This window comes from Palaemon carinicauda, chromosome 19 (genome assembly GCF_036898095.1).
Source record: "Palaemon carinicauda isolate YSFRI2023 chromosome 19, ASM3689809v2, whole genome shotgun sequence".
Classification (NCBI taxonomy): Eukaryota; Metazoa; Arthropoda; class Malacostraca; order Decapoda; family Palaemonidae; genus Palaemon; species Palaemon carinicauda.
Genome location: NC_090743.1, coordinates 15,797,585 through 15,811,161, shown reverse-complemented (window position 1 = coordinate 15,811,161; position 13,577 = coordinate 15,797,585). Strand labels below are relative to the sequence as shown.

At 30.8% G+C, this 13,577-nt stretch overlaps 1 protein-coding gene across 1 annotated transcript in view; it reads right to left on the bottom strand.

The window, feature by feature from the left end:
- The window catches only part of DNAlig4 (DNA ligase 4), a 115,249-nt gene extending 101,911 nt beyond the window's left edge, over positions 1–13,338 (bottom strand). The window contains exons 1-12 of the mRNA XM_068393203.1: positions 13,273–13,338; positions 12,805–12,901; positions 12,077–12,186; positions 11,320–11,498; positions 8,738–8,854; positions 8,095–8,171; positions 7,673–7,793; positions 5,968–6,089; positions 4,920–5,047; positions 3,558–3,679; positions 1,992–2,226; positions 396–541 (exon numbers count right to left, since the gene is read on the bottom strand). Of these exons, the coding sequence (XP_068249304.1) occupies positions 396–541; positions 1,992–2,226; positions 3,558–3,679; positions 4,920–5,047; positions 5,968–6,089; positions 7,673–7,793; positions 8,095–8,171; positions 8,738–8,854; positions 11,320–11,498; positions 12,077–12,186; positions 12,805–12,901; positions 13,273–13,315 (1,497 nt within the window). The 5' untranslated portion in view covers positions 13,316–13,338. The remainder of the gene's footprint in view (positions 1–395; positions 542–1,991; positions 2,227–3,557; positions 3,680–4,919; positions 5,048–5,967; positions 6,090–7,672; positions 7,794–8,094; positions 8,172–8,737; positions 8,855–11,319; positions 11,499–12,076; positions 12,187–12,804; positions 12,902–13,272) is intronic.
- Between the last annotated feature and the right edge of the window lie 239 nt (positions 13,339–13,577).

The following is a 13,577-nucleotide window of genomic DNA, read 5'->3' as shown; positions in this document are numbered from 1 at the left end:
ACGAAACGCAAAATACCTGAGAATACAACCAAGTTGGCGCCACAAGTAATGGGATATCAGATTATCCAAGTAAACATTTCATGGTCAAAACCAATCTGAATGCTATCGAATGCCTATAAAGTCAACGAAGCTGTTCCCTTTAACTCAAACTCCAAATCTCAGTTATGTATATCCACATACTCATATATGAATCTTATTAAAATAAGCAATTTCTCCTAACTCAAAACCTTAACCTTGGTTCATGAAGCAATTTTCCCTACGTAAAACCTAAATAAAAATTAGCGAAGTTATCCATCTTAACCCAATACTCAAACAGCTTACGGCTGCAGAAAAAAGCTATTTCTCTTAACTCAGAACCTAAATAATTATGATTTATTGCAACTAACGAGACCCACCTTGAGGAGGAAATCGATGCTTCCTTCTCTGAAAATCACTGGATAGAATCCCTTTTCCGTAGCTTCGAGGATATCGGAGAGGGAGTCGATCGGCTTCTCGTAGCTGGGAACGCTTAGGAAAGCAGTGAGTGTTCCAGAGTACATGGCTGGAATGTGATAGATATTTAGCATATCTATTCTATCTTCTTGCCTGTTTACGTCTCGCACAAGGTGGGGATATGTTTAAGTAGAAACCAGAGGGAGGACTATAGAAGAGATGGATGGTATTTAATAATTGTGAACATATATTCAGATTAATTTGAGGTAGACAAATCAAAGACTGGTTACTAATCACAGACTCTAGAAAATAATTAAGTATAAAATGCTGAATAAAGATATTCACTCGTCAATAGTAACAATAACTGTATAGAGGGTTATTCTTGAAATATCCTTCAAAAAATATTTTTCTATAAATGGCAGATGAATCAGATATTGTATTAAGCTTAGCCCATGCTCATGCTTAAAGAAAATAAAGGAGCCGTGATAAGAGGAATCATGTGAGACTTACAACAGGTGAATCACCTGTTGAAAGAAGGAAGATTATAGGAATAGTTTCCTATTATCAGTATTTAATTCAGTCTATCTCATATCACATTATGTTATAACTAAAAACGTCTATAGCCTACGTTATAAACTAAAATATGAGTTTGATATAGATTAGAAAAATAGAAATGGAAAGAACAGACCAATTTGCTTTAATTCTGTGACCATTTAATATGAAAAATATTAATTAAACTTTATCAACTTTAAGCCCACTCTTTGATCTTCATGTAAAATATACGATCACATTATTAATAGATATTTCATAAAATATAGCCATCATTATAATAAAATGTAAGCATGAACGAAATTTCTTAACAACTTTGAAGAAAAATAAAGATTTTATCCATATAGAAAATTTACATTCTTCAAGTATTTTTTTTATTCTCAAACATGTTGCAAATGTAAAGATCATCCATCGTTCCCGGCGATCTATCAGATACAAATATGTTACAGTAAAAAACGATGAGTGTGATCTAATGACTGAATCCCAAGAGTTTTCCTGCTACTAATTGGACAAGTAAACAATATAGAAGGGTTTTATACGCAGACAGAATTTAAGGATTAGGTTACAAGTGAAGCCTGAAAGCCTAAAGAGGAGATTGAAGGTAAACCTAGACATAACTGCGAGGAGAGGAGACCATATTATCTAATTTAGATGAAGTGAAAAGTCCATAGAAATGAGCATTGATAATCATAAGGTTTCTTGGAGCAGGACTTGTTTTGCTGTTTTTTTTTTTTTTTTTTAACTTTTTCGTTTCTATAACAGTTTCATTAAAACGCTCCAGCTACAACTTGTGTTTATTTTGTTTCTTAATAGGAAAATTTTAATACAATTCTTATATACAACTCCACCTATACAAATAGTATTTTAAGGTATGTATCTTATATCTGGTGATTTTTTTGTTGTTGTAGCAGTTTGGATCTATGAATAAAATCAACCAGTGCAGTCCGAGCGATGATCTTGAGACACGGCGTACCAAATAATCAATAAATGCTAATGTTCTAGCCACTTACCATTGACATAATAACAGTACAAGTACCAAGCACCGAATAGGTACTTGATGGACCAGAATGGAAGCACCATGATGTTGTCTTGCTTCACGAGACTACGGAAGGTGCTGAATGTTATCCGATCCAAGGTCAAGTCTTCTCTGCTGTTGCTTCCGTCAAGGGTCGATAGCGAAAGGAGACTCGTGATGTAGATCGCGAAGCTTATGGCAATAACGCTTATCCCTACAGTCAGCCAGACCTATGTTAATTGAACAAAAGGAGAGTTCAGACCTAACACGGATGAGAAAAGAGGAATGAGGGCGGGTTTGACGTCCATAGTTTAAAACAAAATCAGGACACAAATAAAATCCTCATTCTGCATGTGGCACTCATTTTGAGGCCCAGGGATCAACATATTAAATATGATTTTTTTAATCATTCAAAGCAACATTTTAAAATGCATATACGCTATTCGATGTTTGTATATGTTTTATATATATATATATATATATATATATATATATATATATATATATATATATATATAATTACCAGAGATTTCCCTTTCTTGCTAAGAAAAAAATTCTTTAAAATTATTTTAAACACGCTAGACACTATAAAAAAAAAAGGCCACCTCTTGTAGTCACAGAATGCTCAATTATTTATTGATATTAACATATTAGGTTACCTGTTGACTTAACTTGGCTTATTGCTCCTCATTGTTGCTTTCAGTGGACTCCTAAGGTCTGTAGGAAATTTTCGATAATGGTTATATAGGAGGTTATTAGTCAATGGTTTCTGTTATTCTAATGGAGATCAGTTATCTTATTAATGAGTTCAGATATGCAAACATAAAAATTTATAGTTTGGTTCCCCTGATATTTGGTTAAGGATTTACTTTCGACAAAACCTCATAGATAAATGTTTTTATTACACCAAGACCTATTTACAACACATGGAAGTTTTTATGTGATACTTTTCTTTTCAATGATATTTAATTACCAAGTCAATTGAAAAAAAAAATCTATACCTTAAACTCGTGTGATTATAAAATGTAAGTCAATGATGGAGTTTTGTCTCAGTGATATTTTCCATCAATTTTCACTTACTAAAATACTCATTACATAAAAAGAAAATATAGGTTAATTCAAACTAAGTTGACATTTGCCCCGGAGAAACTAGGATATCATTTTCAGTTATTGTGCCCTATATAAATATATATATATATATATATATATATATATATATATATATATATATATATATATATATATGTATATATATATATATATATATATATATATATATATATATATATATACATATATATATATATATATAATATATATATATATATATATATATATATATATATATATAAATATATATATATATATATATATATATATATATATATATATATATATATATATATATATATATATATATATATATATATATATATATATATATAAATGTTTTCCCTCATATGTTTACTGTCATAATACTCTCAATGAAATACTTATGTACCAGTCTCACTTATCAACAATTTTTAAAAAATCTAAGAATTAAAATCATAACATTACTTACCTCGGAAGTATAAGGGGAGAACACGGCGAAGGCCCTGCTCTTCTCTTTCGGAGCCCTGGAGACGCAGGTCGAGGATTCGACGTAGTAAGGAAAGGTGAAGTCCACAACCGTCTCCCTTGAGGCTGTTGAGGTTATGGAGAAGTTTTGTGAGAAATCCCGATCAAAAGAAGGAATAGACGTACGCCTTTCTACAGCTAATATAAAATGGGGTTAATAATTCTATTTATATTTGGAGCCCTTGGGCTTATAGTATCTTGCTTTTCCAACTTGGATTGTAGCTTGGCTAATAATAATAATAATAATAATAATAATAATAATAATAATAATAATAATAATAATAATAATAATAATAATAATAATAATAATGCAGTATATTCTTAAAGGTTTTTCTTGCGATGATTGTATATGCAGTCGTGTACATGATTTCCCTTTCTGAGTGGGGATACCTAAACGTGGTAAAAAAGTTTGTGTATCATCATGAACAGCAATGCTAATCTAGATAGGGACATCCATACTAGATTGGTTTGCTGTGAGTGCTCAGACCAAAGTTTCCCACAATCACCAATTCGCACTGGATAGCACGGTGATGAAAACTGGACAAACCCCAAACATGAAAAAAAAGACATGTCTGAGGCCTTTATCCTGCAGTGGACTAGAAATGGCTGCATTTGTTGTTGTTGTTGTTCTTGGTATTTACACTCATACCAATCGTAAATCCGGATAAAAGAGGGTTCAGCATATGACCAACGACAATGGAATACAATGAGGTCGGAGTCAATAATATTATAGTTAATGAATAATATTCCCTCCTCGTAAATGTTATTTCATGTAAATTAAAACGATGCAGCCACAGCCACTGAGATATCTTTCCAGTAATAACAATTCGATTAGGTAACAAGTTTATGGTAAAATCTTATTAGCTCTTAATACAATGAACTGTAAACAGACCACGATCCTGTGATGGTAAAATTCGCCAATCATCAATATTTCTTCTTTTTTGGGGGGACTATGTTAAACTTTGTTTTTAAAAACCCTTGTACATTCATGGCACCGTGACTTACTTATAACAGAGAAATTACAATTTTACCATTCATTTTAACTTTACAAAACCTAATTTATTAATTATAAAACCTCTGTAAATTGACTATTACCAATTCTTACTCAATAAAGAATGCCTCAATTGGTCTATTTTAACATTACGTTAGGTTATTTATCTTAAACATCATTTGACCATTAATTTTAACTTTATAAAATCTAATTTATTAATCATAAAACATCTGTAAATCGACTATTACCTATTCTTACTTAATAAAAAATTACTAATTTTTTAAGCATTAATATCAGCCACTGGGGAAATCTTACCTGTAATGGTGATTTCGTCAATTGCCAGGTGTGCTTTGTATGCAGACACCATCCCAATGAGACCAGATACCGTGCCATCAGGTTGAGGACCTCCCCACTGGCCATCCTCGGGGATAACGATTTCGATACTAAGGGGGGGGGGGCGGTGAAAGGGTGGCGTAATAGATAATTATTAGTAATAATAATGAGAGGAATGTCATTACAAATAGTGTCACTATTATGTCTATTCCACTAATACTCTTGACGAGTCTCCGTGGAATATATCTCTGATACTTTAAATTTTTTTTTTCTTTTTTTTTTTTTTTAATCCTATCTAAATAATGTTGTATTCTTTCAAAGTTCTAACATTCATATCGGTATAAGCATTTGCAATAAATGCTTTCATCTGAAGGTAAAGGTTTTGTTTGTCACATACGTGTTCTCAGCTATTCCCATGAATAAACAATGGAAAAAATGAAAACGGTAGATTCAAATTGACGAAATATCATAACTCGCACAAATGAGAGAGAATTTCATGTGATTGAATTGGAATGAATTTACGAATTTGGGTCATTAAACCCAGCATTGGGACATGGGAGGCTATTTAGCATCTGGGAAATAAGCCTGCAGTTGCAGTTTGAAGGGAAATTCAAGAGGATGGACATCAAGATGGAAGAAAAGAAGCGGGGATATGTGTATTGCAAAAGATCTTTGAGACGTACAGTGCACTGCTTGAGATTCACTGACGGAACTAACCACTAATTTTTGTATGGACAAATTTGTTGATTTAATTTAGGGTTAATAAAATATTGGACAAAAGAATGCGTTTTTAGTCTAATAACTTTGAGTCAAGATTAAATTTTGCTCTATCTTAACTACAAACTCTCCCTCTTTACTTGGGTTACGAAATTTCTCTATTATTGGTCTATAGAATTAATTTCAATATTTACCCTGTATGAAACCTATTTTTCCACATTAAGCTTAAGTCAAGATTAGATTTTCCTCTATCTACTTAACAGTAAAAAGTATAATAGCACGAAATAAATATTTCTCGATTTGCAGCACGTACGTGAAATTGAGTGTTTGGCTCAGGGTGGTGATGATGCTGACGTCTATCCCAGTGTCGGGTAAAGCCTCACCTGCAGGACTTTCCTTTAAACCAAACCAGGGCCAATTGTCTAGCGCAGCTACCTGCATTTGGGGGTGTTATATCACTATCAATTTTAAGTATTTGTAAAAGAGAAATTTATATTTTTCTATTGTTCAAAATAAGGGAAAGTCAAAACAGCCAGACTTCCAGAGAGAGAGAGAGAGAGAGAGAGAGAGAGAGAGAGAGAGAGAGAGAGAGAGAGAGAGAGAGAGAGAGAGAGAGATGGCAACTTATAATTATGAGTTTTTTTTTAATATTAAATTTGAGAGAAAGTGTAAAATATTCAAGTTAGTTTTAGATCATTGCAAGTTGTTACCACAGAGATCAGAAGCTTAACTATTGCCAATTTAAGGTTATACCACAGAATGTTACAACGAATTCAAAGGCCCTTAAGGACACAAATTCACAACAAATTTAAGGGCACTTAAAAGTATAATTCTTTAACAAAATCAAAGGCACCTAAAAACACGCCTATATAATATATTTAAAGCTATTTGAGAGATATAATTCTATTACTAACTTAAGCGCCAATAAAACACGATTTGTAACAAATTCAAGGTTACTTAGAAATTAATCTAGAATGAATTTAATGTCACTTAAAGCAGAAATTGAGGTGGTATGGTCATGTCATGAGAAGAGATCAACAGTATATTGGGAAGAGAGTGATGGAAATGGAGGTACAGGGAAGAAGGAGAGGGAGACCAAAGCGAAGATGGATGGACTGTATCAAGGATGACCTTCGATCAAAGGGATTAACCGGTGATGAAGTGTGGGACATAGGTAGATGGAGAGCGCTGGCCAGAAACATCGACCCTACATAAAAGTGGGAAAAGATGCAGACAAAGAAGAAGAAGAAGTCACTTAATGCAGAAATATATACAAAATTTAAGATCACCAAAATATATGATTATAAAATAAATCTAAAGTTATCTGGAGACAGGATTTCGCAACAAATTTAAGGTCACGTGCAGTAATAATTCTATAACATATTTAAGTCACATCAAGATATGTCTTTATAACAATTCATTAAGGTCGCCTAAAGGATATTTAACCTAAGCTAAACATTAAAACTCTGAAGTAAATGTAATTCCTTTATCCAGTTGACTAGCTTCACGCAACAAATTTCCTCATTCAATACCGCGCATAATTTTGACACGCAATGAATTTTGCATTATGTAATTCTAATTAAAATATAAGAATAGAAATTTTCTCAACATTAATGAATGAAATAAAAGTTCATCAATGAAATTATGGTTAAGAATTATTAAAGGATTTTGACAATAGATGCAAGAATTAAGTTAAATTTATTTTTAAAGAATTAAAAAAAAAAAGAAAAAAATAAATGAAAGGTCGCATTTAACGATTCATCAATTAGCATTGTCAAGGTCTACTGAAATTTTTAAAAATAAGAAAAAAATGAAAAAAAAAATAAAAAAAAAAACTGGGAAAAAATCGCATAACATTAATTACACCATAAACATTATCAAATTGCAAAAGAAAAAGAATATATATATATATATATATATATATATATATATATATATATATATATATATATATATATATATATATATATATATATATATACAGTAAGGAAACGGCAAGGACAACATAAACAACAAACCTTCATCGGTCTGCCATGTAAGTTCCTGTACTGTTCACGTCGTGTCAGACTGCTCAAAGGTCTGTTCAACTGGTGACTCCAGCCTTCTTGAAATCTCCACCATTTTCCCACTGGTTCAAACCTGCCACATTAGATTTATTTCGATTTTTAATAATATAAATACTTTAAGATTTCTAAAGATTCACACGGTAATAATAGCCTACTATTTACCAATTAGCCACTTTTCTTCCCTGGGGTAACTAGTCAGTAATAAACTTTTGAAATGTTTAATAATAATAATAATAATAATAATAATAATAATAATAATAATAATAATAATAATAATAAGAAGAAGAAGAAGAAGAAGAAGAAGAAGAAGAAATTCCGATGGAAGTCTTTAATTCAAAACATTTATACAAACTTGAATGATAAAAATACGATACCCGATGCTGCCAAATACTCGGAACGCTGTAGTAAGTAGAGAAAATCGTTCCTCAGATTCCACGTATGCAATTGTGGCCTAAAAATATTGATGGAACCTTGTTAGTATTGATTAATAATAGAAGAAAATCATTGCTACTAATTTCATGCACTCAGTTCTGCCCTTTCATTATAAGCTCTGACGATTCTATTCTACATATGTTAATTCTATTCTGCAAAAGCTTTATTGACAGATAATTTTACAAATATATCTTCAGTAATTCATTTCAATGGTATTTTTACCCTGAATAATAATAATAATAATAATAATAATAATAATAATAATAATAATAATAATAATAATAATAATAATAAAAATAATTATAATAATAATAATGATAATAACAATAATAATAATATCTATAACTCTCATGTAAGGAGAAACATCACACAAAAATGCAATCTTCATAATTCATCATCATCATAATCATCATCTCCTCCCACGCCTATTGACGCAAAGGGCCTCAGTTAGGCATCACTTAGCTGATCTTTTTTTTCCTTCATAATTAATGAACAGAAAGAATCCTGATCGGTAAATTAAATGAGAAAACAAACAGAAGCGGAATCGCGAACATCAAATCAAACGAGAAACTATAATAAGATTACCTGCGATTCTTCGGTGAGTTCGCCTTCGTATTCCAGTATCAATTCCTCATCATCCGTAATGATAACCCAGTAGAGTGATCTCAACAGTGAGGTTGGTTCTGTCTTTTGCTCAGATACCTGCAAGAAGAAGAAGGCTGGTGAAAAGAGGAGGGTTGTGACAATATAGGAAATATTTATTCCATTGTTACTGTTCTTAAAAATATCTTATTTATCCTCGTTTCCTTTCCTTATTGGGCTATTTACCCTGTTGGAGACCCCGGGGATAATAGCATCCTGCTTTTCCAACTAGGGTTGTAGCTTAGCAAGTAATAATAATAATAATAATAATAATAATAATAATAATAATAATAATAATAATAATAATCCTTATCAAAATAGAAGCTCTTTTATACTGTTTGTTGAAGACTGAGTCATACACAGTAATAATAAATATAAAGTAGAGAAAGCCATAAACAACAGCCACAGTATGGAAGAACTTGAGAAATTTACTTTCAGCACCAATCATCAGAAGTATTCTGATTTAGTAATAAGCCACAAAAAAAGAAGTTAGAAAGATTAACGGGGTGAATAGAAGTGGAAGGATTAAAATAGTGAAGGATTATAAATACGGATAGTAATATGAAAAGGGAGACCCAAGGCCAATATAGAGGCCTTGGGGAGACCATAGTCTTTGCATAAGGAAAACAGAGGCAGTAATAGGATATACGGTGGAAGAAGTTAGGATGTATGGAGGCATTAACAGAGTAGGAAAACTGGCATCACAGATAAGAATAAAGAAACTGTAAATGGAACCGCAATTTAAAGCCTACCTTTTGTTAGGAAATATTGAGACATGGATTGTTTTACGGAAATAAGAAATGAACGAGTTAGAGGAAATTCATCAAAAGGTTATTAAAAAGAAATGTTTGAACTAGTTGCAACTACACCTTATTGGGATTTTATATATATAAAAAATAACCAGGCAATGGCCAGTAGAAATAGAACTGGATATAAAAAGGAGATGCTTTTTTCATAATATCCTGATATCAGATGATAAACGCATAGTTAAAGAGATAGTAGAAGACCAAATAAATGAACTATATGGGGAATGTTAGGAGAAAAAGTCTCAGAAATATGCTGAAAGTATGATAATGAAATTGACGAGGTAAGAAATTGTATAAAGGAAGAACTCACGAGAGAAAGAGAAGGTAAAGTGGCTAATGAAATTAAAAGTAGAATCGGGGAATAAAGAAATGACAAAGTTGAGGTTTGAAAATGGTAGTGACAGAATTTACCGCCAAAGAAGCTATTATTTTATTGAATACAGGGTCAATATGATATATTTACAAGAAAATTACAGAAAAATAAATAAGAATAATAGGCTCTGAGCTGTGCACAGAGGTCATGATACAACAGACGGTTTGGTAAACCATAGTGAATTTATAAAATTTAGCAGTTGTGAGAATTAAGGAAATAAGAATCGCCAACCGAAGAAGTTGCCCCATATATTAGATAGGGTATGGAAGCTGGAAATAAAAATATCCAAACTGTGCTGACTATATAACTTATGACATTGAATTTGCTGCAGATTACAGTGCTTTGCACCTACGCATCTGTTGTGGAGCAAACGACCAGGAACTTGCACTATACTAATTTTTTTTTAATGAGGCTCATATGCAGGGACTCGCAGCGGTGCCAGTTTTGGCTAGAAAAAGTTTCCTACTAGCTGCTTGGTTAGAATTATCTTGTCCAATCAATCAGCGATCAGGAAACTTTTCCGAGCTAAAAGGGTACCCCTGCGAGTCGGTGTAAATCTGCCTCACTAAAATGAATTGCCTATAGTAAGGGTAACTTGCCTGAATTTGTACCGCCTAAATACTAATAAAACCTAAAATATGAACTTTAGCACTTAGGTGCACTTGGCAATGGGTCATAATGAGACCCAAAAAGTGCAATTTAAAGTTGAAACTATTATAAACTCGAATCAAATAAATGGAAGTATCAAATCTCTTCCAGTTTCATCTTATTTTTTCTTATTTACATGCTGATTTGAAGAACATATATTATGTGCGATGACTTAACCCGAGAATAAACTAACGATAATAAAACACTTTATTTTGGTTCCATAGCTACAGAGACCAACACGCTTAACAAGATTATAAACCAAAATCCAGCCCAAATTATACATTTCTAAAAAGTAAAACTATCTAATTACTCGCATAGTTGAATTAATGAGATCTATTATTATTATTATTATTATTATTATCATTATTATTATCATTATTAGTTAAGCTATAACCCTAGTTGGGAAAACAGGATATTATAAGCCCAAGGACTCCAAGAGGGAAAATAGCCCAGTGAGGAAAGGAAGCAAGAAAATAAATAAACTAGAAGAAAAGTAACGAAAAGTAAAAATAAATTATTTAGAGATCATTAACAACATTAAATTAGACCTATTTTATACAAACTATAAAAAAAAATAAAAAAAAAAAAGAGAAAGAGAAACAAGACAGTATAGTGTGCCCGAGTGTACCATCAAGCAAGAGAACTTGAAACCAAGACAGTGGAAGACCATGGTACAGGGGCTATGGCATAAGACTTACCCATCTGAGTAGATCCCGAGCGTTTTCTGCCGAACAAACCAGCAGGGCAATAATATCAGACGGCCAAACACGAAATGAACTTTGTACCCAAAGCTCCAGATCGCCCCGTTGGCATAAAGTGACCTCTACTGCATGCCAGCGGAGAGGGGCTTGGACACCCCCGAAAAGCAAGTCAATTTCTGCAAAGAAACAAGAATACAGTTCAAGGTCTACATAACATACGGAACACATTTAAATTGTCTTTCACCGTGGTGTACCTTTTATTTTTAAACGGTGTGTTGTTAGAAGCGTAAATCTTTCTAATTCCTCGACAAGTGGGTCCGCCACACCCGTTGCATCCACTGACACACATACACACACACACACACACACACACACACACACACACACACACACACATATATAAATATATATATATATATATATATATATATATATATATCTAGATATATATATATATATATATATATACATATATATATATATATATATATATATCTAGATATATATATATATATATATATATATATATATATATATATATATATATATATATATATATATATATATCTAGATATATATATATATATATATATATATATATATATATATATATATATATATATATATATATATATATATATATATATATATATATATATATATATATATATATATATATATATATATATATATATATATATATACATAAACACATATTTAAACAGGGCTCGAGACAGACAATGCGTTTAATTACCTGCGTAGTAATCATCTTGAAGAACTAAGAGCTGACTTCCGGAAAAGATTTCATTTAGAAGAGATCCAATGAAGAACAATACATCTCTCTTCCTATATTGCAAAATATTTCTGTGAAAAAAAAGTCAGCGAATTATTCATAGTAATAAATATTGCGTTTTTTTGTTTTTAGTTTAATGATCGAAGGCAAAAAGCCTCGGAATGATCCCTAAGAAAGCATATATGGTTTATATTATAAAGAAACTAATAAAAGTCATGTAACTAGTTACGCATACTATATCTACAATAATTATTATTTATAATTATAATTTAATTACAAATCTAAGAGAAAGAGTATTTTTCTACGTATTTTATATATATATATATATATATATATATATATATATATATATATATATATATATATATATACATAATATATATATATATATATATATATATATATATATATATATATATATTATGTATATATATATATATATATATATATATATATATATATATATATATATATGTGTGTGTGTGTGTGTGTGTGTGTGTGCGTGTGTTAGTGGTAAAACTATTAAATTATATATATGTTTATATACATACATACATATATATGTATATGTATATATATATATATATATATATATATATATATATATATATATATATATATATATATATATATATATATACATATACATATACATATAAAACCTCAAAAATCAATAGCTGGCAAATTACCCAGTTAAAGAATAAGTAGCGTTGGAGCTTAGGACATCAGTAGCAGTAGCCATCGACATTTGACGATCAGATGATGCAGTGGTGTTTAAGCACAAGGCTGGAGAGCAGAGTATGTGAAAATTCATATTATTACGACAATCACACCCATAACGATAATGATTAAGGTGATAAAAATTATAATATAATTTATTATGACTGGTGCTTGTGTGTTGTTCATAGACTATTTCAAATTTGATTATTGCAAAGTAAAATTTTGAAGTTTAAGGAAATAAAAGGATGTTTTCGTGATACTATTCAGTAGATGTCATCCCACTATATGGTTTTAATGCACCTGTGTATACAAACAGTCTCATAATTAAAAGTCTAAGTGAAATATTTTGGAGCACGGATTAAAATGTAATAAACAGACTTGCAAATAAGAACTAAAATAAAATTTTATTGGTATATAAATACAATTGTGATACTTACCCAGTAAACATATTGCTGAGACATACACGTATCTACTCCACATCGTTTTAATAATCCCCTTTGATCTGTTACGAAAAGAACAGATACTTTGAAAATTATCTGCAAGGGAATTTTCGTGGCACTTTCTTACACAACCATGTAAAACCGCATTTCTACAGATATCCAAAACTAATTATCTGATGAACAAACTGTCAATAAAAGTGTTAGACTTTGTTAATTCTTTATATAACCTTTACAAAAACTATAAGGATGAAAATTAGCCAATTCTTTATTTGAATCTTTTACACAAACCGCTGATGAGGCAG